Source organism: Chrysemys picta, chromosome 6 (genome assembly GCF_011386835.1).
Source record: "Chrysemys picta bellii isolate R12L10 chromosome 6, ASM1138683v2, whole genome shotgun sequence".
Classification (NCBI taxonomy): Eukaryota; Metazoa; Chordata; order Testudines; family Emydidae; genus Chrysemys; species Chrysemys picta.
The window spans coordinates 126,092,189-126,120,150 of NC_088796.1; the positions used below are offsets into that span (position 1 = coordinate 126,092,189).

A 27,962-nucleotide genomic window follows, 5' to 3' on the forward strand; every position below is an offset into this window, starting at 1 on the left:
TTAGCAGCTCTGAAAGCTCAGGCTTGGGGTTACCCTACTTCAAACATACTAGTGTAGCTTTTGCTGCATGGAAAATTTCAGCCCAAGTGGATAAAATCTAAAAGCACTGGAAACAGGCTATTATAATGGGCAGTGTCCAGCAACCTTCACCACAAGCATCGCTACCCACTCTTCCTATAATGCTTTTCATTATCTAAGCCCCTGCTGGGGAAGCCCTAAGCCCCCAGGATGGTGGCACCCTTATTCCTCCCTCCTCGGGGCTTCAGTGACTCACCATAAGAACAGTGGGTCCGAGGTTCTTTGTGCACAGTGCCTTCACCTGTGTGACAGACAACCGCTGTGATTTCTAGGACATCCCGGTTTATCGTGAGGGGATATCAAAGACAATAGAGAAGGATAAACAATGTTTGATTCTTGTAAAGGATGGGGATAAATTAAAAGACTAGATGGGAATTGGCTCCAGGATGTCAAATAACTGACCCATCCCATTGCACTCTGAAACATGCCCACTAACAATAATGCACAGGCTCCCCCCCCTCCCACAGGCTTAGCTGGATGTGAAGGGTGGGTGTCCCTTGCTGGGACACTGACAGCCCTTGCTTCTGGCTGCAATGGGCCTCTGGTGCCCTCAAGTCCTGGGCCCTGGCATAGGGGGTCTGCAGGGCACAGCAGATAGGCAGTTCTCGCCGGTGCAGCGGAGTGTTGGGGCGCAGTTGCTGTCATGGAGCTGGGAGATGTAAGTAATGCCAGGCACAGGGCTAAACACTCCGTACTCTTTCCCTGTCTGTTGAGGTCGTTCAGTGTTGGCGGGATTGTTTATCTGCTTAGCAGATTTGTTAATAAAGGGACTTGTGATAAATTGCAGTTGTTTCTCCAGTGCCCCTTGGGTCTCTTATTCTAATACCATTGGTAATCATTTTCCAGGTGCTGTAGCTGTTTAGGAGACTGAACTCTTACCAACCACTGGAGTCTAAGAAATTAATCAATACTCAATACACCAATTGGGCTACACCCAGGTCCTAATTATGTATGAGCCTTAAAGATCCCAGTTTTCCAGAAGGTGGCATATTGGTCCAAGGGTCTTCGCCAAAGGCCAACCTTCCTTTGCTTAAGACTTCAGCTTGCCTCATCAATTGAGATGGAGTCCTAAGTCCCCACAACTCATCCCTGATACTACCTTAAAGGACAGAGAGGCGATTAGTAAGGCGTTAAATCATTCCACTGACTACTGCATTAGTCCAGTATGACCAGGCGGACTGCGTAAGTTTATTCAGAACACAGGACAGTAGTTTACATACAGGTTACTAGTGTATCTAAATTGTTTTCCGGTCGGGAGTATCTATGCATTTCCTACTCCGGTTTAGGTTCTGCCCATGGCTTTAAACATGAGCTTTAGCAATCTTTCTCCCCTTCCTGACAATGGAAGACTCTCTTTGGAGGGCAGTGAACAGACTGTGCTATCCTCAACTAGCATACTTCTATTACAGCTAAATATCAGGGGCAATGCAGACTAGGGGCTTGGGGAGAACAAACCGCTTACCCTTTAGGGAGAGCTCACCACATTCCTGGTGCACTATCCGCACTCAAGCTAGAAGAGCCTTTAACAGGAATTTATATGCTATTTGCAACCAAGCTTTTCCCCAATTGTTCCCAACTGCCAGCCAACTGAAAAGTCAGTCATTTGCCAAGCACTAGGCAGTGCCAGTGTCTTACCATGCACTTTGGTTTGGCTGCAGTCTTATCCTAAGTAATTACTAGTCACAGAAAGATGCCCTTGCTACAGGGTTGCATGAGTCAGCATAACGTGGTCGTATATCAAGTCAGTGGGTTTAGCTTTCTTCACAGAAAACCACTAACATCTGAGGATCAGTCATGTCCCATGGAAAGGGAATTGTGTGACCGAGAAATGCCTTTTCAGGTCCCCGTCCCCCCCATCTTCCTAAGAGGAACGGTCTACTACCCATTACTTCTCTGACTCTCTGCACAGACAAAAGCAACTCCTGGGCCCAGATGATGAGACAGGAGGATGGAGGACAGTGGTGGGAAGAATTTTGATACCTACTGTTAGGACTAGTAGCCAGGAGATTGGATCAAGCAGCTGCACAGGGCTTGGATGAGGCGGAGCTTGTTCAACCCTTAAGAGGAACCAGGGATTCGGTATTCTGAGCTTTTAGAAAGCCAGCCTCTGGTGTGATCCCATATTGTGTTCTTAGTTTGAATCGGTTTGACGCCAGTTGTCTGACTCGAAACAGCCATCACAATGGGACCCCAACCCCAACTGGGGCATTTCAGCACTAATAGTTACTAGCAGTAAATGTATTAACTTGGAATGAGAGGATCACACTTTATCAATCTCACATCCGCCTTCTTGTCCCACCAGGCTTTGTTACTTGAAAATTAAAATATGAGGCTAGGTTAAATGAGACAGGCAGTAGATAGCAAAATTCATGTTTAGAGGTTTTTTTAAAAACATATCACGTTAACGTTATTCCTTTGAAAATTGCACTCGGGTTACAAAAAAACAACATTTTAACATGTTTTTCAGGAAAAAAACATTGGTCCAAACTATTTGATTTTTAAGAGACTGACAACTTCAAGACCCAGAGATCTAGTTTCTGGTCTTAGATATCGAATCACAAGTGTAATTCCTTAGCAGGCACCTGCAAAAAGAAGGAAGGAAAGAAAAAAAGAAAGAAAACTTTAGTTCATTTTTTCCATTCCATGCAAATGAATTTGTAGAGTCATCGCAGTGTTCTAATCCTCAGTTCAGCGACAGCTGCAGAAATTTGGGGGTACTCATAAAACAGAGTTCAGGGTTAGTGCCCAAAACTCTCACTTGTACTGTCTGGATCCTGCTCGGGGCATGGCTCTACCACATAATGTGTTAGAGCAGTCCTTAGGCTGCTCTAAGTTACTTCAGCCATCACTAGCCACAAAGGGCCATAACCTCAGCCTAGTATATCAATTTAGCACCAGACGTCCTGCCCAGTAACCAGTGCCCCTTTCTCAGCCACAGCCAGCAATGAGAGTTTGTAGTAAGAAGACTCTGGGTCAGCTCTTTGGGTGAACCTGGCTTACACTTCCCTGCTTTCCTGCTGCGTTGCCACAGCTTGTTTCTGTTTGTTCCTCGACTCACACCTGGGCAGTTTAACACGGTTACAAAGTTTGAACCTGCAGACTTTACCCAGGCAAAATTCCCGTTGACTTCAATAAGAGTTTTGCCCGAGTAAGGGCTGCAAGTCAAGATCAGGCCCAAAGATAGCACCTTACTTTGTGACTGAATGAGTCCTGTGACTGTCAGTTAATGAAGCATTGCATGCTGGGACCTGTACTCTCAATGAAGCACCTATTTTTAAGAGGGAGCTGGTTGGTCCCCCTATATTTAGGTGATCTAACACTTTCCATTTTAAGAGATTCTTGCACCCTTCTGACTGGAAAGCTTTCACCCACTTCATTGTGTGCAGCAGACCTTTGAAAAGCAGGAGGGGAATAGCCCTCTGGCTACTTAAGTGCCTTGTCTTCAACCCATTCAGCATTTTGGGGAGATGAACTGCTCGCCACCTTTCCCTCTCCTTTGGATTTTCAGGAAGAGTTTCTGACCGCCAGCCTGAATAACCCAACCCAATATTCTGGAGAGCCAGGTCTGCAGCCCCCACTGCGCTGAGAAGGGCCAAGACCTGCCGGAGCAGGACTTTGTGGGGCTGGGAGGAGGGAAGTGCACAGAGCTGGGCTTCCTCCCGACTCAGCACATTGCCTCAGTAGCCCATGCACCACACATGGGTTAGTAAGTCCCACACCTCTGGTGGAGGTCGGGTAAGCAAGCCAGGAAGAAGTCCCCTACCAAGAAGTCCTCCAGCATATGGCATCAAAGGGCCAGTTCTCCCACCCCCCGGGCACTCTCTGGGGCTAGAATGTCCCCAGCTCAAAGGAAAGATAACTACGCTAGGCTGCTCCCCAAGCACCCTTAAGATCCAGCACATGACTCATTAACATACCCGGAGAAACAGCCATCTCCTCCTGCCAGCTAATGCAGTTGGAAACGCAGCTCCAGTTATAGCAGTCTGTGCTGAAGGTTCAGGCTTCAAACCCCGCTTGCACCTCACGATGGGGAGAGGCTGTTAAGTACTGAAATCTGTTTTTCCCTTTTCCCTTTGTACAGGCAGGGAGTCGCAGGTCACTTAGAAGGACTTTATTTAGGTGGCCGAGTCAAACACTTGAAAGTTAGGAAATGCCAGACTTCCCGTTGCCCAGGCAACCTTAAATCTGCCCTTTTGTATGTATCCATTAGGATGGTCTAATGATGTGACATCCTGTTTTTCCACAGGATTATCAGCCTCATTACTGCATAGGATGGGGACGAGGGGCAGAATTAAGTTTGCACATCAACCCTAAATCTGGCATTTTTAACTTGTAAGTCTTTCACTTTGCAGCCACACTCTTACTTAATATTGCATACAAAAATGCTGTCAAAAGAACTGTTAATTAGGTTGCAACGACTTTGTTGCGTTAGGAAATATGCAACTGACTTTTACAGTAAGAGTCTGTTAGTATCTTAGCGTACCTGTCTGCAGCACTGGCTGGAACTGGCCAGACATGCAAATCTCTTCCTGCTTCTGACGCACAATGCGCTGGATGGCTGGTGGGAGCCCACGAGGGTTGCGTGAGAAGATAAGGGAGTATCCATCATCACAAGTGCCATCCTCTTTCAGGCTGCGGCAGGCATAAGTAATGGCATAGTTGTCATAATCGGTGTCAATCACCCAGTAGTTGTCCCCTGAAATATTAGAACAGCTCGTTAGTCATGGGCTGTAAGTAGCTACATAGGTGAAGATGTCTGAGCACTCCAATCTAGCGAACTCAGGCTTGACAAGAATCAGTGGTGGGAAGGTAAGTCAGCAAATTTCAAAGCGTGTGTGCGCACATATGTGAGCGTGAGTGAAACAACTGGAACCGATTCCTAAGGGATGAAGGATTCTACCACTCAGAGTCCTGACATCTGGATGGAACGGCTTTGTGTGAGAAACGCTCCCGTTCAGCCATGAGTCGAGCTTGATGCAGTCCACCCCATGATTAGCTGTGGCACACAGGAGGTGAGACTAGATGATAATGATCCTTTCTGACCTTCAACTATAAAATCCCTTTTCAACTTCTACCTGGAATGGGAAAAATTTCAATGGTTTTCACCACCACACTTTTTTTCTTGGCCCCTTTATGGACCTGCTCCACTGAAGTCTGTCCAAAACACCATTGGGAGCAAAACTGGGGCTTAGGGTAGAGAAGATTCACTGAAGCCTCATGAAACATCTTTTTGCACCAGAAGGTCACAGGCTTATTCTTGGACCATGGGGTAATTGAAAGAGCTTTGTTTGATGAAACACAGTTGAGCCTTCCTAATCTACATACCTTATTGTTCATGCCAAGGGTTTATTACAATACTATATGTTGTAATGAAGGTTTTTTCCTAGGTTTTCATTAACTTGGCTAGATATCAAGTATTAAAAACAAAACTAATTGTCTAAGTAATGGGCTTTTTTACAATTAGTATTTTTTTCTAGAGTATTTGGGTCTGGATTCTCCATGTTTAGCACACACAGAACTGATTTCAGTAGTAATTTTGTGTGAAAAAGGAATGCAGAATTGAGCCCTTAATTGATAACTCCTGAATCCAGTAATTCACTGTGGACTATGCAACTGAAATTAGTGAGGTTCTTCCATATGTTATGGAGACATTGGTTGATACTCTATAGTTAAGAAGTTGAATCCCTGCTATAAGTGCAAAAATGTATGAAAAGTTTAGTGGAGTTGATCTAGTATCTTCTCAAATTACAGCATTTACCAATGACCCAGAAAAATTATATATTTACTAGTACATCTGTTAGTTTAGCAATTCAAATTAAAAACAGGTCCTTTAGCACCCAGTGTCAGACTTTGCCTCTAATCTGATTAATAGACCAAACCAGCCTCTTTCATTAATCATAGAATATCAGGGTTGGAAGGGACTTCAGGAGGTCATCTAGTCCAACCCCCTGCTCAAAGCAGGACCAATCCCCAACTAAATCATCCAATTTTTTTGCCCCCGATCCCTAAAAGGCCCCCTCAAGGATTGAACTCACAGTTTAAATGGAGACCAGGCCCAAGATTTCAATGAGTTCAGATGAAATGGAGAGCTTGGTCATGTTTTCCCATTAGTCGTAAAATCCTCTGGCTCAGCAGATGCCGAATGATACAATGATCAGTTCCAGAATTCCATGAAGAACTGCCCTCTCTCCAAATGACTGCCATCACCCATTGTTCTCCAGGGGATTGAAGGCACAGCTGCCCTCAGTTTGTGGCCATTTTGAGAAGGGTGCCATTGTAATACCCTCACTTTTACCATTTGACAGTATAGAAAAGTCAAAGTGTTTCGTTTAAATTAGGAACAGCAGCAAGATCCAGATACAGCCTGTGACACAAGTCTGCCTTTATCATGTACACAGGGCCTGAACCAGCAAGAATTCTAGTCCAAGAATTTGCATAAAAGTAGTAAAGATTTAAAGACTGCCCCATTAAAACAAATTAGTCCGAGAAGGGATTTGGTTTCTCTTTCTATGGATTAGGCCAGCTCTTGGAATTCTCTGTGCAATTCCACTAACTACTGATGTGGCAGCGGTGATTCTGTAATTAGCATGAGTTGAGTTTTGCACTTGAAGTGGAGGTTCAGCATTGAAGAAGTTATATCTTCCCCTAAATTACAGCACTTGGCTGAGCACAGAATTTTCTGGAAATTTACCAGTTAAAATGGGCCCTTTAAGAAATTTAAAATCCAGCGTCAGACTTTTTTGCCGCTAATAATCGCAGACTAGCCCATTTTAAAAAACTTTTCAGTTAAAATGTACTGGAATCTTGAGGCTATAGAGTTATATTTATTTATTTTTAGATTCCATAGTAATTTTTTTCTGTTCTCAGTGAAAGTTTCTCCTAAAGCAGAGACTGACGGGAATAATGGTAGGCATAGAGAATTCAATGAAGAACTGCCCTCTGTCAAAATGGCTGCCATCTCCTCAGAGATGGTTGGCAGTTTTCCATTGAAAGGAATTTGATGAAAAATGCAGTTCCTGCCAAATTGAAGTTTCCTGTGGGAAAATTTAGATTTTGCCAGAGTTTTGCAGTTTTCTAGTGGGAAAATTGAAACATTTAGTTCTTGGTTGATTTGAGCTGAATACAAACTTTTCCATTTGTTGAACCAAGCTGTAATATTGGTTTCAAATCATCTTGACACTATGGCATATCTGCGTAAAGTGCGGCGGTGCCTCATGGGAGTTGTCGTTAGAGTGATTCATGTTCCCCATTCCCTACGGGCTGGGGCTCACTGACTAATTACATCTCCCATGATGAACCAAGATCTCTCCTATGACGGTGTCACATGGTGCTCCATTGGCGTCAAGGCATCAAGGAAGATGTAGTTCAGTCAGGGAGCAATGAGAGCATGATTCACCCAAATGACAACTTCCATGAGGCAACATGACAACTTAGCTTAATGTTGAACTTGTTTGGAACCAAATGTAACATTTTAATATTTCCAAATTGAAATTTCAGAACGTCACGTTCTGCAAGACATTCTAATACTTGGGCTTTTCACTCTAGTAGAGACAAAAACCAAATGCAAAATATCAATTTCCTGTGTGGTCGAAATTCTAATTTGTGCTCAGCTCTGCATGTCAATGAGACAGCGTCTCTGCCTTCTTACAGAATAGGGGGCACCATTTTCCTTTCAGGCAGCTATTGCTTCACTCATGCGGAGAACAATGGGAAATGGTGGCCATTTTGAAAGGGGCAATTTGACAAATTTTGCAGTGATGACAAATGGAAAGTATTGCGATTAATCCTAAAAAAAAAAAACCTCTACAAAAGGTACCTGTTGTACCAGAGCAACTCCACAGGTGCATCGGGTGGAGGGAAGGTGAAGGGAGCGAAATTAGAGTGTGTGTATAGGATAACAGAGAGAGTGGAGTGCAAGAGGTAACATTTTCAGTTTAAAAAGCAAGGAGATTCCCAGATGAGCAACATAAAAATGTAATTAAGGTTTAGTACTTATCACCAGTTTAGGGAAACTGCATTGCTGGGCTGTTATTATCTCCAAACCAAGTGTTATCAGCCCACAAAGTTAACACTCAAGAAAGAAATTCAAACATTTTGGGGTATGGAAATGCACAGTTAGGGCTCCCAAACAACCTTATCCCTGCCCGGTCATGACATCGCAAGGGGGAAGTAATGAAGAAGAGTAAATGATCTAGAAAAAATAATCAGTTTAATCTGGGCCCACAACCACAGTTAAGGCTAAATAAGTTTGGTATAGTGTCACTACAGCATACGAGCATTTCTGCTGAAGGAAAAACTTACTCTCCATAATTGAAACAGAGAAAAAGGGACAATTAATCCTAGCAGAAAAGAAAAGAAATGTAACTTAGGTAGAAAATTAAGGGAGCTTTAACTCTATGGGAAGTTTGAAGGGTCTGTTGGAACAGTGCATGGCGTCTGGATGCCCATGCAGTACAGATATGGAAATACACTCTGGATTTCTTAACAATTCAACTTTATCTGAATTTCCTAAGCCGATAATCCGTGGTCTTGGGATAATTACAATATCCCTGCAATTTAGTTTAACCTAAAGTAGTGATATGTCCTCTAGCCTTAACTCCATTTCATCTTGGGGTGTGTCTGGGAATATATCACAGGCAGACCAGCAGTAATGACTATATTAATGTTACTTAACACTTTCTAGGTTTTTCGTTTTCCTAAGATGTTGCCCCTGTTTTTACAGCTTTGTTCTTCCCTCCAGTATGTTTTGTTGTAATTTATTTAGCGGTGCACTAGGAAGATATTCCTTCAGCACTCACTAATGGGGAACCCTGTCCAGCCACCACAACTGCAGAGGGTCCTCAAGCAGGGGAAGGGATGTGGGAGGTGCATGCGGGAATTAGGCAGGTGTATACACCTGTCATGGCACAAAGAGTTCCTGGGGAGTGGGGCTTCAATCCTGAGGGCAGCTAAGGAATAACCATACAATTTTCCTCCCATCACCACCCGCCCAGCTGTTTTGGCCGTTGCTAGTAGGAGGATATGGGGATAAGTATCAAATCCCTTCCCCTCTGCACAGCTCAAGTTACCAGGCTGTGCGTGGGGAAGGCCTGCAGAGGCTAACAGGAGCAAGCACACCTCCGACTCCTGAAAAACATCATTTCCCAAGTCCAGACAGCCCAGAACTGTATTGATACCCATCTACTTCACAGCTTTGTGCTGTGACCCACCTTTGTAAAATAATTGGTAATAGCTTGGTCCTTAAGGGAGTCTCTGGCTCGTCTCTGTTTGGGAGGTAGAGAGCTCTCTTTTTCTTGGATTAGGCTTCCCCATCATGTTTTGGGGAGAAGGGGTTGGTTAGAGTAGAGAAGCAATGGGGAGCAAGGATTTGCAGTGTTCTCCAAAGATCAGCCTCTGGAGTTGTCTCCCAAAGTAGATTCCACAGCCAGATCCCCCCGTTCAACATTGCTGGGTTCCCAGCTCTCACGCACTCCACTCTAACCTGGGTGACCTGCAATGTCCCACATGAGTGCAGCGGTCTGGGCAGCTCATCCACTGAAACACGTAGGCCTCGACACCAACGAGCTCCAAGCCAACACAGCTAACCCAAGGGGATGAAATTCACTCACCTCCACTGGACAAGTAGCTAGCCAGACCTTGGTAACTCATGTACATCTTCGCTGGAGTGGTGGGGTCTGGGACTGTGTACTGAGCAGCCATATCTGCGCAGATCACCCAGAATCTGAAAGAGGAGCAGAGAGACCGAGGATGAGAATCTACAGTGTGTATGTTTCAATGCACCAAATAACAGCCCGGTTCAGGACTCATCCAGGTGCCTGACTTAATTCTGACAGACTTAGCAGGGCCAGGGGCACTGTTCCCATTTCAAAATAGTTCACCATTGAGTAAAAGCCACTCCACATCCTAGCACAGTGCTCCTTTCCCGGTCGCTACGCAGGAACGAGTCGTGGGCGGCACGGATTTCCAGAGAGGTGCTGGGAGTGCAGAGAGCTGATGGATCTGCTACCCACCTCCACACCACAGAGTAAGTCGTGTGCATCCCGAAACAGCAGGAAATGCATTCAGTGTATTGGAGTATGGCTCAGACAAAAATCAGACTCCCGCTGCGCTACGTGCCGCCCAGAAAAATAGGAGTAAGGGTCTCTGCTCCGCTCCTGCTGTTCCCACAGGATTCAAGCAGGCGGAGGACGAGGGAGAATGGCAGTGAAGAAAGGGCATGGTACAGGCTGCAGGCAGCTCTTACAGACTCTCGATCATTCAGAGGGATATCACCGGTTGCTTGGTTTCCGTTGAGCGTCATAAGTAGTGTCTCTCGAGGAATTTGAGGGTGGGGAGGGTAGCAGCCTTATGGACTAGTTTAAGGCAGGAATTCCCTATATAAGGAGAGCCAGGAAAACAATGCCAGTGGGCTACAGGAGGAATGGATTCCTGGACAGTGAAGGTGGGTGTGGCTGGCAGAGCAGGCACCAGAGATGTGATCTCATAGGTAGACAGGGGCATTGAAAATGACCGGAAGCTGCATTTCGCCTCTGGCTCCCCATTTTCCACACTGAGCTCAGGTGGGGGGAGCTTTGGCCAGAGGGCGCGCTCTTGTCCGCTACACCTCGCAGAGCCTGGTGGGAGCAGGCTGTTGCCATAGGCGGGGGAGGAGACGAGTTTCAGCCGTGTAGACAGTCAGATTCTGCAAGCTAGAGGGAAGAGCAGCAGGATGTGGGGTACGGGAGGAGGAGCTCAGAGGCCTGAGTCGTGCAGGAGGAGCAGGTCACCGGTAGCACACTCGTCTGGGACTAGCTCAGCATGCAGAGAGTGGCTGCAAGTCACAGCAGCCTCTAGGGAGGTCTGGCCTACCCTGGGGAAAGGGTAGCTAGCATAGTGCTCTGAGGCCAAGCAGGGCCATACAACGGGGTTCACAATGAGTGGAGATGTGTCACTTGTACCCACCCCCTGCAACCTTTGCAGAGGCCTTTCCCCCAGGTGTCACGTGAGCCCCAACGATCAACAAGGTGGGGAGGAACAGGTAGGTCCCTGTCAGGACAGACCCCTGGGCATATGCCAAAGCTTTCATCCCACCACATCGCTCCTCTCAGTTGCCCTCCACATGTCCGTGCGGCTACCACAGGGTGTCCAAGTGGGAAATGGAGGCCGACCAGGGCCAGGCCTGGGACCAGTAGTGGTCAGATGGGGAAAGCAGGCTAAAGAACTTGCAAGAGTCAAGAGACTGGACAGCCAAGGCCCCAGAGCATGTTCCAAGTCACATTCCCTGCAGTTCACTCCCCTCCTCACCCTCCCCATACACACATTCTGAGCAGACAAGGTGTTGGGGAGGGTAACTGTCCTCTGCCAGCTACAACAGGTTGCAGCCTCCCTACTAAATGATCTCCCCTGGTTTTCCTTTCTGCCGTGCGCCCATCCTTTTGTTAGCGGAGGTGCCACCTCAGCAGGGAGTGGGTTTTACTGCTCATTTGCTGAGGAATCGACGGCCACCACGCAAATGGCTGACTTGCACTAGCTTTTCCCATGGTTTGCTGCCAAGAACCCCCTGACTGAACTGTCCGGTGTCTGATCACAGGCAGGGAGAATTTGCTGCACCCTCACACTAGGATAGGAGTTCTCTGACCCTAATCCGTCGTCCCACTGCTGGATTTACACTGGGATGAGTTGCATGCTTAAAGCCTACGTAATAAAAGGAGTGTAACTTCAGCCATGAAGCAGATACATTCATGGCAACAGATGATTTCCCGGGTTTCTTGAGAGGCTACCCACAATTTACAACTCTGAGTAGCCGAACGTGTTCCTTCCCACATGCATTATGTAGTACTTGCCTACTGAACTTCACCTGGCCTTTTTCTCAAACGTCCTGGAGTGCTGTCCATTCTTCTCTCTTGACAAACCTAACGTTTGTGTCAGTGAGTTTTACCACCTCATAAGAACAGCCATACTGGGTCAGACCAAAGGTCCATCCAGCCCAGTATCCTGTCTGCCGACAGTGGCCAATGCCAGGTGCCCCAGAGGGAGTGAACCTAACAGGTAATGATCAAGTGATCTCTCTCCTGCCGTCCATCTCCATCCTCTGACAAACAGAGTCTAGGGACACTATTCCTTACCCATCCTGGCTAATAGCCATTAATGGACTTAACCTCCATGAACCTCAGTGCACCCATCATCCATATTGTTAGCTAATGTTGAACAGCACTGGAGCTAGTATTTATCTATGGAAGGTCTTGAGTTTTTTTTTTCTTTTTACACCGAGAAAACTATTTATTTCTACTCAGTTTAGTCTCTCAACCAAGCTGTAACCCCTTACAGTAGCCACAGATGACGGACAAAAATCTTTATTTGTTTCCATCTGTCTATCCAGTGCTCGCCCATATTATCTGAGGGCTTTTTGAGTCTTCCACAGAAGACTAACCAGTGTCAGGTGGAAAAATCCACTAACATAAAACCCACTTGGCCCCTTCAACCACCAAATCTTTCAGGGAAATCTAACCAATTAGAAGCAGTTTGCCTTTCCAAAAGCTACATTGGTTTATTTGACATTACCCTCACCGGACTGCTTTGCCACTCTACATTTAATGATTTTCTTAGCCATGCGTCTCTGTAAAGAAGCTATACCTGAGGTATAATTCTTAGGACCTCCGTTTGAATAAACAGGTTGAACGCTGTCAAACCTTCAATACAGAAATTGTTTTTAGGTTTTTTTGTTAATAGCTCAGCTCTTTTGTTCATTAGGTTCCTTAAAACACAGAAACTCCATCTGGGCCTATTGACTTGTTACCATTATTGAAAACTTAGCTTTGCAAGTCCTGGGCCTCTGAACACAGACTGTCAGATACATGAAAAGAACAGGAGTACTTGTGGCACCTTAGAGACTAACAAATTTATTAGAGCATAAGCTTTCGTGGACTACAGCCCACTTCTTCGGGTGCATATAGAGTGGAATAAATATTGAGCAGATACATGGTGATTTTGTGACAGGCACGAAAGAGACCAGGCTGGCTTTGAAGTCATCGTCACTGGTGGCCTAATTAGAAATAAAGCCAGGACCCTAGAAGCAGAAGGTTTGACGTTTTAACGTACTGAGCTTTATTAGCTTTTCCTTCTTGAACAAGGTACCCAGGTCACATCATGTGCCTCAGATACGTTCCCAGTCACAAGGCATACTAGTGCATTCAATCAGGCGCGCGAGTGGCAGATTCGCCAAGCACTTACCCAAAGAGCTTCACTCTGCCTTTGGAAGATGCAATCATTGTGCCATCCTCCTCGATGGTGTATTCAGCAGAGATGTTATCCTGAAGGAAGAGGCCTTCTGGGTCCTTCTTTGCTAGGGCATACCATTTCCCTGCATACTGAAATGAAAAGAAAATATCCCAATGAATTTTCATTGCATGGCATGAACATCAGGCATCTGTAACCACCCGTACTGCAGCAAGCTGGTGGCCAGAAAGCTTGTAGTTCAGTAGGTAGGTGCTATTAAAACCAGGGAAAGGCCTGTGCGTGCATTTGTTAGGGGCTTGGCGGAATGGTTCCATTGTGCATTTGCACCTTGTGACAGGAGCTGGGTTGGTAGCCCTGGATGCTGAAGTCCCAGTCATCTGCAGTGCAGGTAGCAGCAGCGTAAGCTTCCCTACACTGCCCTGCTTACGTGTCTCAGCCATATCCCAGACGAACCCCGGCTGTCAATCAAACATTCTCTGTTCAGTCCTTGGCCTCTTTGCAACACGTGAACCGGTTAGAGCAAATTGCATGAGGGTTTGGGGGGCCACTTTGCCATTCATAAATTGGTGGGAACGACCATCTCTTTTCACAGTTTCACTAAATAACCATTAGATGGCGACACGTGTCACTACTGAAAGGGACTGAATTTGATCCTTTGCTGGAGGTCCACACCATTGTTAAAGTTCCTATGCAGAGAGGCAAAAACCATCACGCTTACTCATTAGAAACAGAGGAAAAGAGGCGAGTTTGGTGGGGGCGCTGGTGTTCGTACATTTGATTGAGAAAGAAGAAAATGCCCAGGAAAAGCACCCCTGAAGACCTAGCAGCGTATGTCTTGAAAAGGAAAGGGAAACTAAGCCAGCATGGTCGGACCCACAAAGAGTTCACTCTAGAGGACTAACAGGAGTAATGCACAAGGCTGAACCCAAACAGAAGATGAACATCTGCCTACACTGTAACATCTTGCACCCCTGCTCTGGCGCTTATGAAAATTGGGACATATATGGGGGGTTTGTGTCTATAAAGGAACGTATGGAGTTAAGAAGCCAGGTGAGCTAGGAAATCACATGCCTGTTAGAGACTGAAATGGAGGCTGTAACTCAAGAACAGATAAATCAGGGGGATGCTCAACCTTTAGTCAGAGCACGGGTTCCCCCCAACCCTCCAGAGTTTATGTACATGTACACTTATAAGGCTTTGCATTGCCTCTCACCACCCAAGATGGGGGTCTAGCAGTGAAGTGGGGAAGGAACAACTCCTGCTCAGCCTTACTTGACCCTTCCATGGGCCACCAAAGGCCCCTTCTGGAAGAGGTTCTACCTAGGAGGGCTGCAAAGAGGTTTTGGAGTAGGGGAGGGTGGATTAGTCGAGTTGTTTGATCCTGCCTTAATCTTTTGCTGTCCTAGGGAGCCAAAACGTCAGATTAATGACTGAAACGGAGAGCCATACAAAATGGAGCAGAGCAGGAACGTTATCATCAAATGTAATAGTCTACAGCCTGGGGTACTTCTGTGACCCCAACGATTGTAGTGTCTGAGCACCTGCAATGCATTGATTCTCTCACCACTCTTAGGAGGTAGATTGAGGTAGATTTGGTGGGGGAGCCAGCACCCGACTGGGAAGGAGTGTCCTGGCAGTTCCAGGCCCCGTGGCAGCCGCTCCAAGTCCTGCTCTCACCTCTGCCCTCCCTCCAGTTCTGCCACCCCTGCTATTATCCCCATTTTACAGATGGGGAAATGAGGCACAGAGGCTCAAGGTCACATAGGAAGTCTGTGACAGAGCAGGGAAATTGCATCCTCCATCTCCGAAGTCCCAGGCTGGTGCCCTGGCCACGTCCAAACCCAGATTCTATTTGTTTCCTGTCCCAATGAATGGTTATCTATAGGTGGTCCTATTTGCTACCATAATTCAGCCAGAGTCTCAGAACCAATCTTGAGTAGCTGATTGATGGCTGATGTCAATGGGGCTACTCTAAGGGCCAATTTATCTCCCTTTGATTCGCTGTGAGGCGGCTCCAGCTCCCAAGGGCCCCTCCTGAGTGAGGATTTGCAGCTCACTAGCTTACTCTAGATTCAAAGGAGGCAAGTCTGCAATGCCGTTAACTTGGGGGAAATGACTGTCCTGTGTATTTAGAGTCAGGATGAGCCACTAATGGCAGCATATTAGGAGTCGGAGCTTTTCGACCTCCAGCAATTCAGCAGATGTTTCTAGGTCAAACAAGTTTCCTTAGGAGAGAAAATTAACCATCATTTTGGATTTTTTGGGCTGAGGTTCTTACTGAGCAGAAGGCAACGGGGGCTTAATCTGGTGAGTTAACAGCAAACTACGGAAACAGTGTTTGAGAGAATATATTTTACCTCTAAAACGAAAAGGTTCATTTCCCAGCTCACGCTGCATTGAATTAGTATATTATGCAAATTAAAGAAGTGATGTAAACTGTGTAGCTTCAACTGTTGCACTGTGCACAGCAGATGAAGCCGCGATAATTACCCTCTTTGGGTCGAAGTTGTCTTTCACAGAGAAAGAATCCACTGTACAACTTTGAGCCAGGCAGTGTTCAATACCGGAGAGGAGTGTTGCCAGGAAGACATACTGTGCATATTTCATTCTGGAAGACAAAAGCAAACATGAAGAGTTTCATACGGATGCAGATTCACAAATCTGAAGAAGGTTTTCGATCGAAGGCCAAAAACTAATCCAGATAGCATTTGAAATATACCAACTTCTGGGGGAGCATAGCCAATGGTCTTCTTTTAATTTAAGCAGTTGAGTGGTTTATACCTTTGTGTGGTTAATGGTACTACCAACCACGTTCTTGTCAATTGCATTTGGGGTGGGGATGAGGACAACAATCAATCTCACTTTTATCAGCAAATTCTGAGTTTTCTACCTGCATTAAGATATTCACTAAGATGGAAACAATGGTAATTATTAAATGTAAGGTCAAGTTTAAAGTAAAATGCCTGCTTCTGCATGCAACAACTGGGATAGCTAGTGCTATAAATATAGATTACAGGCTTCACATTTTTAAACTTGTTTCCTTTCATGTTACTCTACGTACAGTATTGGTCAAGTTAAAATGCCTAAAACAAGTCTGATTAGCACATCAGAGCACCTACAATAATTTTTGGTTTGCTAAATTAGTATTTTGCTTGCCACAAATACTGGCATTTATGCCGGCTATATTTTATTGATATGAATCTAGGAAAATGGATAGAATTGATCACATTTTCTGCTTTTCCATTAACATTTTGTTTTGATGAAAGTGTTCCAGTGAGCTCTAGTGAAGCCTCCTTTGTCAGAATTAAATTGTTTTTAAGTATTTACCAGCATTGATCCCTGGGACATCTCTATGTCCAACAGGGTTATTACCATTCATATGAGATTCTCACAACCTAACCAAATGTTTTCTAGTGAATTATTAAAACATGAAATGCATTTAACTTTTATACTAATCCCTCTCATAGTCTCGCCACCTCACATCTGAGAGACAATATTCAAATGCTGGATTACTGACCTGCCTTTAGAATATTACCACAAATTTGCCAAAGTAATCCCCATCTGCATTAACCGCTTAGCATATCCCAACTCATCCACACACCCACATTAAACTTAAATGCTTACAGGAAAAAAAAAGTCTTTAGTCCTTTTATTATTATTACAACTTTTTGCAGGATATCCAACCCTTGTATTCTGTTGTCACATCAAACAGCAAGTCATTTAGATCTTTTAAACTTCATAATCTTATCCCTGTGGAGCCTGAGCTACCATAGAATCATAGAATCGTAGAATATCAGGGTTGGAAGGGACCTCAGGAGGTCATCTAGTCCAACCCCCTGCTCAAATGCAGGACCAATCCCCAACTAAATCATCCAGATGGTCCCAAAGACATGCACAGTTAACTATTTTGCAGCTCAAGTTACACCTAGACGAACATATCATCAGATGCTACTTGCAGTTTTCTGAGGAATATTTCACATAAGATGCCAAGTACAGAGGCTGAAACGCGTGGCAGGAGATGCTGTTTCCTGAGCTGCTAACCTGCTTCTTTATTGAGAGAGACCTACCTGCTGGGATATTGTAGCTGGAGCCCTTCGAGCTTACTCCAAGTCAGTCCAGTTACTCAGTGGTCAGCTGGAGAGTGTGGTGTGAACTGCCCCCTGGCTGCCTTTAAATAATGAATCTGCAAAGTCACTAATTGGTTATTTTCGCTGGTGTGCCTGAATAAGACCCTTAATCTTGGATAATCCATTATGTAAAAACCAAGTGTAATCCTCACAGTGGTGTGTCTGCCTGCTTCACTAATACAAACACAGCTTTTCCATAATGGAAAAAGAAGGCCAGAGGGCTAATACGTCTGGGGAAGCAAGAGTAAGGACATCTCTGTCACATTCCACTGCCTGCCTCTTTAACATGTGTTGGGGGAAAACATGGACAGTTAGTTAATCAATCAGCAGACATGCGAATATGCACATGCCCCCGGTTATAGTCACTCACTCACCGGGGGTGAATATAATATCATTAATTTTTCCAATAAATGTGATGTGTCATCGGCTAAGACCCAAAACGATGAGTATAAAAATGAGGACTTTGCCCCAGGAGACTCACCGTGTCTGTGTCCGAGTCCTGGAGTCCCCCAGTTTTCCTCCACATGGAAACACCCCAAACACACACTATTCCCAGGTTTCAGAGTAGCAGCCGTGTTAGTCTGTATCCGCAAAAAGAACAGGAGTACTTGTGGCACCTTAGAGACTAACAAATTTATTAGAGCATAAGCTTTCGTGGACTACAGCCCACTTCTTCGGATGCATATAAAATGGTTGTCACACCAAGACCCCAGTGCATTTGCAATGACACCAATTCCACCTCTTTTCTCCTCACTCCGTGGCCCTATTAAAACCTTTCACCTGTTGGTGCTATACTTCACAGCAACTCAAACTAAGACCAAGTCAGAAGCTGCTTGAAAAAAAAATTATTTGTACCGATTTGTGTCCTCCTCAGCCTTATTCTCTCTTGTAGCCTCTTGCAGTTCCCACCTGCGTATCATGGGTGACCTGCTGCTTCCCATAGGTGGATGCTGATTTCAGGTGGAGGATATTACACCCTTCCATGGGTCAGCGCTGATGTGGGCCTCTCCGCATTTTCATGGGCTGCTGCAAAGATGAGCTTTTCAGGGGTTCGGAGCTGTGGGGGAGGGAGTTTTGGCTTTGGTAGTTTGTTAGGGGCACCTAGAGCAATGGACAGGTGCCCCTTTATGTACTGAAGTAAAGAGAATGCGCCTGTGGATCTTCCCTAGCTGTACATTGCAACTACGGAGCTCTGGCCTCGAGGTCTGTGCCCAGTACTGCCCAATTACGTGGGGAGTACAACTGCAGCCCTTGCTCCTTTGAGCACAAAGGTTGCTCTCTCCTCGCTGCTGCAAGGCACCTCAAAGGCGCCAGGGAACACACGGGGGTACGGCCCTGTGCAGCCTTCCCAGCCAGCAGAGCGACCGACTACAGAGACGAGGGCACGGTATACATCCTAAGCCATGATTCAGTGAGCTGCGTGTGGCGGCATTCTGCTGTGCCTTGCGGCAGGACAACCCATCCCAGAGCTCTCCCTGTTTCCACAGAGCTCTGCACGCACTGGTAACAAGTCGCTTGGGAGAGATGGTGGCACTTAAACACTGGCCCACGTTAGAGAGTTTGGGGAGTACAATGGCTCCCAGAGCTCCACAAAGGCCAGAGGGAGGAATGCCTATTTCAACCTCTTAGGGTCCCTTAGTGCTTCAGTCGTGCTTCCCCTCCGCACCCTTCAGCCAGGCTTTTGCCCATGGGGCACTACAAAAGAGCAGCCCCTGGATCTGGGGTGCACAGATATTAGTTGTGCCCAGCTGCTGTGTAAAATTCCTGTGCCTGCCACACCATCTCCATTTGCATCGACGGTGCCCCTTCATTGGGGCAGGTTTTTCAGTAGGCAAGGTGGTCTAATGGAAAATGCATTAGACTAGGAGTCAGACGTCCTGGCTCTGACACAGATGAGCCAGGTAACCTTGGGCAAGCTCCTTCACCTCCACGCCTGCATTTCCCTTCTTGCCCTTTGTAATCGCTGTTGGACAGGGACTACCTTGCTGTTTGTACAGCACCTCCCACAGCGAGCACCCCCTGACCCCACCTTATTCGGGACCTTAAAAGCACCACTTTAATTCGGGCACTGTTCTAAACCTTTGCCTGTTTTCTAGCAAGAGACCAAATGGTTGTTCTCAGAGCTAATCCTTCAGCCATTACACTTAGGGATAAAAGGTCACAGTGGGTACCAGATCTTGGAGCTCAGCAGTGACCCTGGAGAGAACACCCATAGCTACTTCTTCCACGCCAGACAGAGTGTCAAGATAACAAGCTCCGTTAATTCAGGCACAAGGCATTATCTAAGACACCATAAACAAATCCTTGTTCCCAGCTATTTGGTCAACTTCCTGGGGATGTGAAACATGTATATGTAGTGGAAAGGAAATGTTTAGTCAATAAGTGTCCATATAGGAACATGGGGCTTCTTAAAAAAGAGGCTTTTCATCAATTAGACCAGTTAACTGTTCTTTGCAACACAAAGGTATTATGTAACCAGAAGGTTATTTAGCAGTAAAAGAACGGTCACCTGAAACAAATACACAACCCAATAATTATGTTTTCTTCTAATACAAATAAAGTGGCTATTTCAGGACAAGTGAGTCTGGAATATTTTCTGTAAATTAGAAGCATTTGTAAAGAACATACCACTTAGGCCGTGTTTGCCAACCGAACCGATTAGTGTAGGTCCCTGCCAGACACGTGAAACCATACTTATGTGACATGTAATCCCATTGGCTTTATAGCCATGCTACTAATAGCTAATTACAACACAAGCTTTTGGTCTGTAGCGGTAACATCTGTCACTGCGCTATGTACAGTTTACAGCAAGGACATGTGTTTTGTTGGTATATTGTCTTCCAACCGCATCAAGGTGGTTCAGAAAAAGAAAGGAATCCAGAGAAGTGTCAAGATCAACGTTTCTAACTCACCGATGCACCGACCACGGCTGTCCAGTTTAATCTTGAATAGGATCAGTACAAAAGCGTCCCGGCAAAAGCATTATCTGCAAAAGGAGCTGAATGAAGGACGTGACTGCAGAACCCAGAGCATGTGGGGCCAGGGGAGAGGGGGCTAATGTAGACCCCTGCATATGCCTTTATCAGAACAAGCATTAGATAAACTGCTCTAGGATTTACTGGGATTGTTCTGCCTGCTCAGATTTAGCAACATGTGCTAGGTCAGCAGTGGAAGGCACAGTATGGGGTCCCTAAATCGGCTCCTCTGTCAGGCACTGAACTCCCTTTCCCCCCTCCCCCCGCAGTCCCCACGGCTAGCCATCAGGTGGTGTGTTTGTTCACCCGGGTCTGTGAAAGCAACTAAATATAGAAGCATTGTGAGTTGCCCTTGACAAATATTGTGGCGGTTATTGTACATTGGGATGAGAGGATTTCCTGCCTCAGCTTTAGCTTATCTAGATCTAATTCATATTCTTAAAGGGACTGGAATAAAGGCTGCAGTTAAGACACCAGGCCTGGGCATCGGGAGCAGGGCCGGCTCCAGGGTTTTGGCCGCCCCAAGCAGCCAAAAACAAACAAACAAACAAAAAAAGTCACGATCGCGATCTGCGGCGGCAATTCGGCGGGAGGTCCTTCACTCTGAGCAGGAGTGAGGGACCGTCCGCCGAATTACCGCCAAATAGCTGGACGTGCCGCCCCTCTCCGGAGCGGCCGCCCCAAGCACCTGCTTGCCAGGCTGGTGCCTGGAGCCGGCCCTGTTCAAGAGACCTGGGGTCTATGCCCAAGCCTGACCCATTGTAACTATGTCCCACTTATGGTGCTCATCCAGTGTGAAGTACTTGGTGATCATGGGGTGAGGAGTGCTGAATATTTTGCTTACAGCTCACTTACTCCGTTGTCCCGGTGAAAGAAGTGATGTAATTAACACAGACAGTAAGTCATTCGAAAGTTGTTCACATTTGGTTTGTGCGTAGGAGTCGTGGACTTGTTAGGCCTTCAGATGAAGCGCATCTAGTTCACTGCCCGGGCACTCGCAAGGAGACATTTAAAACATTTCAATTTTAATTACGTGAACTGAAATGCTTCTCCGTCCCCAATAAATGACTGTAGCTCTTGCGAAGTGCCCCGAGTGACAGTGCTGAAGGCTAAATCCCAGTGTTTGCCCGAAGACCAGATACGGCTTGAATAGAGGCAGTGCCGGTTTCTTAGCTGTAACCTACCAACGTGTCCTTGTGCAGAGACAGTGTCTCTATATAACACATCCATTCTGCTATGGCTTCTCTGCCAAGACTAGGGTGACCAGATGTCCCGATTTTATAGGGACAGTCCCAATATTTGGGGCTTTGTCTTATATAGGTGCCTATTTCCCCCCACCCCATGTCCCGATTTTTCACAGTTGCTGTCTGGTCACCCTAGCCAAGACTGCCAATTAGCATGGTGCAGTGGATGCCTGGTTACCAGGACCTGGACCTCAACCACCGGTTCACTTCCTCCCTGCCATATAACAGCTAAGAAAGGACTTCCAAGCCTGACTGCCCTGCCCTAGTCTTGAAGCAGTGATGTAAAAGGTTCCACAGCCCATAACCCCTCCTCTGCACTACCTCGTCCCCTCACACTTACGTTTTAATGAGTCCAGTGGCAGTTATACCCATACTCCCAAGGTCAGGATCGGACACTGCAAAGCCAGGTGAGTTCTAGGGTCTTTCATTTGCTTTTTCTGATAAGTCATTACTGCTTTTGAAACCTGTAAACGGTTCCAGTGCTGTGAAAGACGTATTTAAGCATAAACAACATGAAGTCAACAGTGTCAATTTCCAGCTGAGGAAGAGGCCAGAGAGCACAACAGAGCTGCTTGCTGTGCTTCATTTTAGCCTCCTTTTCCTGTCTCCATTGTTGTTACGGGCGGGTATATACTTTGCATTTCAAAAGTCCATTTTTTAAACTTCAAAGCAACTGCTGCAACTTGTTCCTTATTTGGAGGAGGAATTTAAACCACTGGCACTGAGCGAGTGCAGGGCATTTTAGTGGTTCTTTGAGTCTACTCAGTGTTTAATTAGGATCTGGATTAAAATTGATTCAAAATCTTGGAAGACGCTAAAGAAAGTTAACCCACCATGAATACAATAAAAAGATTACCATCGTACAGAAAGTGGCTAAAAACAGACTGAGTAAGAACTCTATGTACATCTGAAGTCATAAGGACCAGGTACTGTCCTTTTACTAATAGAAAGGAACCTATGGCTTGAGCTCAGACCTAGACAATGCTCCTATTTGTGGTTTTGGGACAGGTGGATTGATTTAAAATCAGAGAAAGTTAAAGCACAAAATTTAAAATTAGCAAGCAGGAAACCTTGATTTAAATCTTGTTTTGCTTTTGTATTTTTTATTTTCCAAAAGAAACATTGATTTTCATTGGTTGGTAACCATTAAAACATATTGATTTGCAACTAAATATAGCCTTCCCACTAAATTTGGTAATTTTTGCTAACTTGGCAGATATGCTATATCTACAGACGTTAAAGCAATTATATAGCTTAACTTACATTTATTTGTAGTTTTAATTTTTACATGACCATGTTAGAACTGGTGAACGATGCATTTCATATTTACTAGAGGATTAAATATTTGTTATTTGTGTCAAGCTCTATTTGTATGGAAACTTGGAAGTCAACACAAATGCTCTAAAACAGCATTAATTTTTGGGGGGGAGGGGTTTGGTTACTTAAATAAAACTAATTTAAAAGTGCTGGGTACATAAGAAAAGTTTATCAAAACATGTTTTGCATTTTGTTCTTTAAAAACAGTATCTGTAGTTAGTGAATCAAAGTTTCTGGTCATGATTGTAGCACTATTAGATCTCATCCTCTTACACTAGTTTAATTCATAGATCGGAATAGGACAACAAAATTTCCTGATTTTTCAGCTCCCAAGCAGTTTCTTAACTTGGAGTGAGCTAGTCATTGAACTGATCAAGTTGAATAAACTAAAATGAAGAAAATATTTCCTCTGCAACTGCAGAAGAGGCTACTGCTGTCACAAAACTGGTTTAGCACTTCAGCTGTTTCTGGTTTCTGCTGCTATACCAATGACTTGCAACAGCTCAGTGGTTTGATTTTCTTTAAAAATGCAGCAGCAAACATACTGCTTAAAATCATTTAAACTAAATGAAAAAAAAAAATAGATTATAGCAAGTTTAGGCCTTAACAGAGGCTGTCAATTTTAAACAGGTTTATTAAAAAGAAAAATGTATTTAATTTAAACTAAAAAACAACTTTTTTGTTATTGACCCAGTTCTGGGAAATAAAATGAAGTCTCCCAAGTCATTTTTGGAGGTGGTTTCCACCCCGGTCCCTCCATTCCCCTTATTGGGGAAATGAAAAATGGTCAAAATGGTCAAAAATATCAACCCATAGCTAGCCCATGCTGGCTGACTTGGGCTCATGGGGTTTGGGCTACGGGTCTGTTTAATATTGTGCAGACATTTAGGTTCAGGCTGGAGTCCAGGATCTAGGGCCTTGTGAGGTTGGAGGGTCCCAGAGCTCGGGCTGCAGCCCAAACATCTACACCACAATTAAACAGTCCTTTAGCCTGAACCCTGCGAGCCTGAGTCAGCTGGTGTGGGCCAGCCACGGGTGTCTAACGGCAATGTAGATATACCCTCAGAGTCTGTGGTAGTCAAGGGCTGGCTCTCCTCTGCTCCAATCCAGAGAGACCACTCCACTGCTAATGGTCTGATCAGGGCTTACTGCAGAATCCGCTCTGCTGCTGTTGGTCAGGTCCTCTCCTACATACTTGCTCTGCAGAGGGCACAGAGAGTCCAGGGAGAGAAAAAAAGAGCAGAATAGGATTGTTTGAGTCCCTCTTCCTTAGGAACAACTCCTGGACTCTAGAACAGAGCGCTTCTCCTCACCTCCTGTTGAGCTTGAGTTTCATCACCAAGCCAGTGTCCACCACATGAGAACTCAGGGTGTCTCGCCCACTCGAGGACATGTCCTGACAATTCTTACGGCCCTTCCTGAGTACAGAACTCAAAATATATTGTCATTTACACACACAAATTCCAACAAAAGCAACCAAACTCAGGAGGTTGACGTATAGGTAAGCATTGCACCATAATTCAGGTAGCTAAAGCTGGCTTTTCACCTTCTCCCCTAACCAGAAGCAGAGAGCTCTGTCTCTGTACGTCTTCTGCCCCTAGGGTTAAAGTACTACATTTTTTAATATGCAGAAAATGGAGAACTTAGCACTTCCAGTTTACTGAGAACAGATTAAAAGAATTGTCAGACACTGCCTTGAAGGAGAAGTTGATGGAAACATTTCCAAAAAAACAGAGACCACACTGCCATGGCAAGTGTCATTAAGTTCTGTGTATGCTACATGTAACTTGTTTTATTCACACAAACCCCGCTCCTGGAACAGGGGTGGTCATACAGCATGCAGGCAGTCCTTTCGTTCAGGTTTTGTTGGTTTTTTTTTTTAATGGACTCCAGAAACTGAGGCAATGATTACACGAGAATCTCATTTTAAGCCTTGGGCTGGACAGTGCTGCGTACTCTGGTATAACAGATCAGAGTATTAAATTCTCTACATTTACCACCTGGAGCCTTCAAAATGTATTATGCCCGGGCCATGTAGCAAAGAGAGCCTGAGACATAAGCCCTTGTGTGCAAGGCCTGAGGTCTGAACTAAAGTAGCGGTCAAGCCCTGCTAATATAAAACAAAGTTAGCAAGAGACAGCCTGTGAGCAAGCTCACAGAACCTGGCAAGAACAGGGCTGGACTTGCAAAACCACCCACATTCCTGAGACGTGCTGGGCACAGGACACTCGCGTGAACACATTCCAGAAGGGTGGTACCAGAACACCCTGATACCAAGATGGTACAAACACATTCCTCAGAGATAGCAGGGACACAGTGGCTTCTCTTAAAGAGAAGGTCAGGATGACAGTGTGATGGTGTAGAGAGGCGGCCTGGCTCCCAGCCGCCCCCGAGTGGTACGAGCCCCTCTGGATGCCAAAGTGGGCGGAGCCACTGGAGCCTGCACCCGCCCCCCAAAGGTCAAAGCGCAGGACAGGAAGTACAAAAGCCCCACCCCAGAGCTTAGAAGCTGCCTGGCCACCTGAGTCTTCTGCCGCTACTAGGGCCCCAGGCTGGGACGCAGTGGAGTGGGCGGGTCTGCGTCCCCCCTGCCACCCCACTCACGGTGGCAGATGCCCCCTCACCCCAGACCCGGGAGTCTGGGCTTGTTACTGAACTATTTGCTCAGCCCCTGCCTGAGGGTCTGAGCCCCTGTTTGTTTGCTGCCCCGCCCTGACCCAGGGCCTGGGCCTGATACTGAACTATTTTGCTCAGCCCCTGCCTGAGGGTCTGAGCTCCGGACTGTGTGTTGTCCTGCCCTGACCCAGGGCCTGATATTGAACTATTTGCTCAGCCCCTCCCTGGGGCCTGAGCTCTAGACTGTTTGTTTACCGCCCCGGCCTGACCCAGGGCCTGGGCTTGTTCTGGAACTATTCGCGCAGCCCCTGCCTGAGGGCCTGAGCCCTTGCCTGTTTCCTGCCTCACCCGGCTAGTTCCCTGACTCAGCGGACCTCAGTTAGGGTGACCAGATGTCCCGATTTTATAGGGACAGTCCCGATATTTGGGGCTTTTTCTTACATGGGTGCCTATTACCCCCCACTCTCTGTCCCGATTTTTCACACTTGCTATCTGGTCACCCTAACCTCAGTAGTCAGGTGGCCTGGCTCCCAGCCGCCCCAGAGAGGGGCGACCCTAACAAAACCCTTCTACAGACGGATAGAGAGGTTTTGATCGAACCAACACGTACAAGGTCTGGGTGGTAACAACCCATGTCAGGGGGCAGTAACTAGCCACATCCGAGGGGCGATACGCAACTTGTTTGTATCGAAGTATAAAATGGAGGCTCAGAGGGAGTGTCTCTGACCAGCCTAGGGGGCAGTGCCCATCACTGACTGAGCTGCATCCATTGTCACGGGCACACATGTGCTAGTGTAACAATAGACATTGAAGCATGGTTCTAGCTCCCTAGATCATCGGCAAGAAACCTGGCTGGGCATCTTTGCTACTGACGGGTCTTGTGGTCTCCTTAGGTGGTTCAGTTGAGGTCTGCTGTGCCATCTGTGCAGAGCTGGGACAGCACACAGAGAGAACAAACACGCAGCCAATGTCTGACGACAGGCCATATGTTCAATGTTCTTGAGGCTTTGTTTATATATTTTGTGGTTAGTTGTTTTTCTGTTCATGGAACTTTGGAGTTAGTCATCTTCCATACAGGAGTAAAGCCACAGCATTTAAATTACTGCGGAGCATGCTCTAAAAGTTAGGAATGTCTGCAATATATGATGGTATCTATACATGATCTACTTTAACTGCTTCCTCTGAGCTATTCCAGCATGCCTTATATAGCTCCTTGTCCTCCAGGTGCTTTACAAAATGGTATTTTTAGCAGCTTGAGTAGTTATGGATAAGCCAGGACGCACATGCATGTCCTGAGGTTGGATTTAAAGAACTAAAACTATGGTCAGAGACAAACTGCCAGAGGGAAAGGAATGCCCCATGTGCATGCATCAGCTAAATACCCTGGGCCAGACATCTTATTCTGATAAGCGTTAATGAACTCCACTTCAACCTGCAACAGAAGGCAGAAGCAGATAAGTCAGGAGGGTTGGGTCAGTCTCAGTGCCTTGCCAGCAGAGAGCAGTTTTGAACGGGAGATTTAACTGTTTAAGGGGTAACACAAACAGCTTGTTGAAATGCCAGCTCCCTGAACGCATTTCAGGGGCTCACGACATAGCTATGCTTTTGAAGCGAATCTGCAAAGAAAGGTTAGATGTGGGTCCTTGAGACCCTATAAAGATCTTTTTTCTTGAGCTGCATTTTTTTGCCTTAACCTCAGATATGTGGTTGTCCCTGGTTCCATATCTGAGATGTGGGTAGTAACCTTCCTCAGCTTCAAGTGAAGAGGTGGAAAGCATGGGTCTCTTTTAAAGTCATCTTTTCCTCCAAGTTCAAGAATTCACCTGGCACGTTGATTTGCATTACACTGATGCCCAGAAGCCACAATCGTTTACTGGAGTCCCACTGCACGAAGTGCTATGCAAACTCATAACACGCGTGCTCGTGACCCAGAGAGCTTGCAATTTAGTGTAAGACAACTTGTGTGAGGTGGATGTAACCAAACAAGTGGCAGGAGTAGAAGAGCACAGAACACAAGGACGCAGAGAAGAGTAAGATTGATTTACACAGGCACAGACTGGTTATTTGCATTATCACAGGGCTAGCTCAGGCAACAAGCATCAAGCTTTCATCCCTCACATAATTCCACTGAGAGATTCTCCCATTTAGACCTCTGCGGACCCACCATGATTACGTCAGCAAGTCCTACTTAGGTTCAGTATCCGTAGTTCTGCCCTTCAGGAGCTGTGACTAGTGGTATTTACAGGAGTGTTCACGCAGCCTTTTCAAAACACAAGATTATTTATTCTTCGGAGTAGGAACACCTAGGATAAGAGAAGAAGGATTTTAGAAATTAAAGCCTCTATATGCAGATTATGTACCGAGAGCTTCCCATTGCCCAATGTTAGCTA

At 45.9% G+C, this 27,962-nt stretch overlaps 1 protein-coding gene across 7 annotated transcripts; it reads right to left on the minus strand.

Annotated features, from left to right (window-relative positions):
- Positions 1-1,233: 1,233 nt before the first annotated feature.
- LOC101945785 (purpurin) lies at positions 1,234-27,875 on the minus strand. Of its 7 annotated transcripts, XM_024110769.3 has the most exons (7): positions 20,333-20,438; positions 17,902-18,001; positions 15,784-15,901; positions 13,288-13,424; positions 9,687-9,799; positions 4,562-4,774; positions 1,234-2,660 (listed from the first exon to the last, which is right to left on the minus strand). In XM_024110769.3, exons 3-7 carry the CDS (start codon positions 15,898-15,900, stop codon positions 2,650-2,652), a joined length of 591 nt encoding a protein of 196 aa, XP_023966537.1. In that variant the 5' UTR covers position 15,901; positions 17,902-18,001; positions 20,333-20,438; the 3' UTR covers positions 1,234-2,649. The 7 variants fall into 7 exon arrangements, with proteins under 7 accessions (XP_023966537.1, XP_065405868.1, XP_065405867.1 ...); XM_065549796.1 differs by lacking the exons at positions 17,902-18,001; positions 20,333-20,438 and adding an exon at positions 27,737-27,875; XM_065549795.1 differs by lacking the exons at positions 17,902-18,001; positions 20,333-20,438 and adding an exon at positions 17,361-17,468.
- Positions 27,876-27,962: the final 87 nt, after the last annotated feature.

What these genes read in the sequence shown, in the direction of transcription:
- LOC101945785 (XM_065549794.1), bottom strand. Translation starts at nt 15,900, where the DNA reads ATGAAATATGCACAGTATGTCTTCCTGGCAACACTCCTCTCCGGTATT. An exon ending in ACAACTTCGACCCAAAGAGG is followed by an intron (nt 13,425 to 15,783) that starts GTAATTATCGCG and finishes TTTTCATTTCAG; the next exon opens with TATGCAGGGAAATGGTATGC. An exon ending in TAGCTACTTGTCCAGTGGAG is followed by an intron (nt 4,775 to 9,686) that starts GTGAGTGAATTT and finishes CTAATATTTCAG; the next exon opens with GGGACAACTACTGGGTGATT.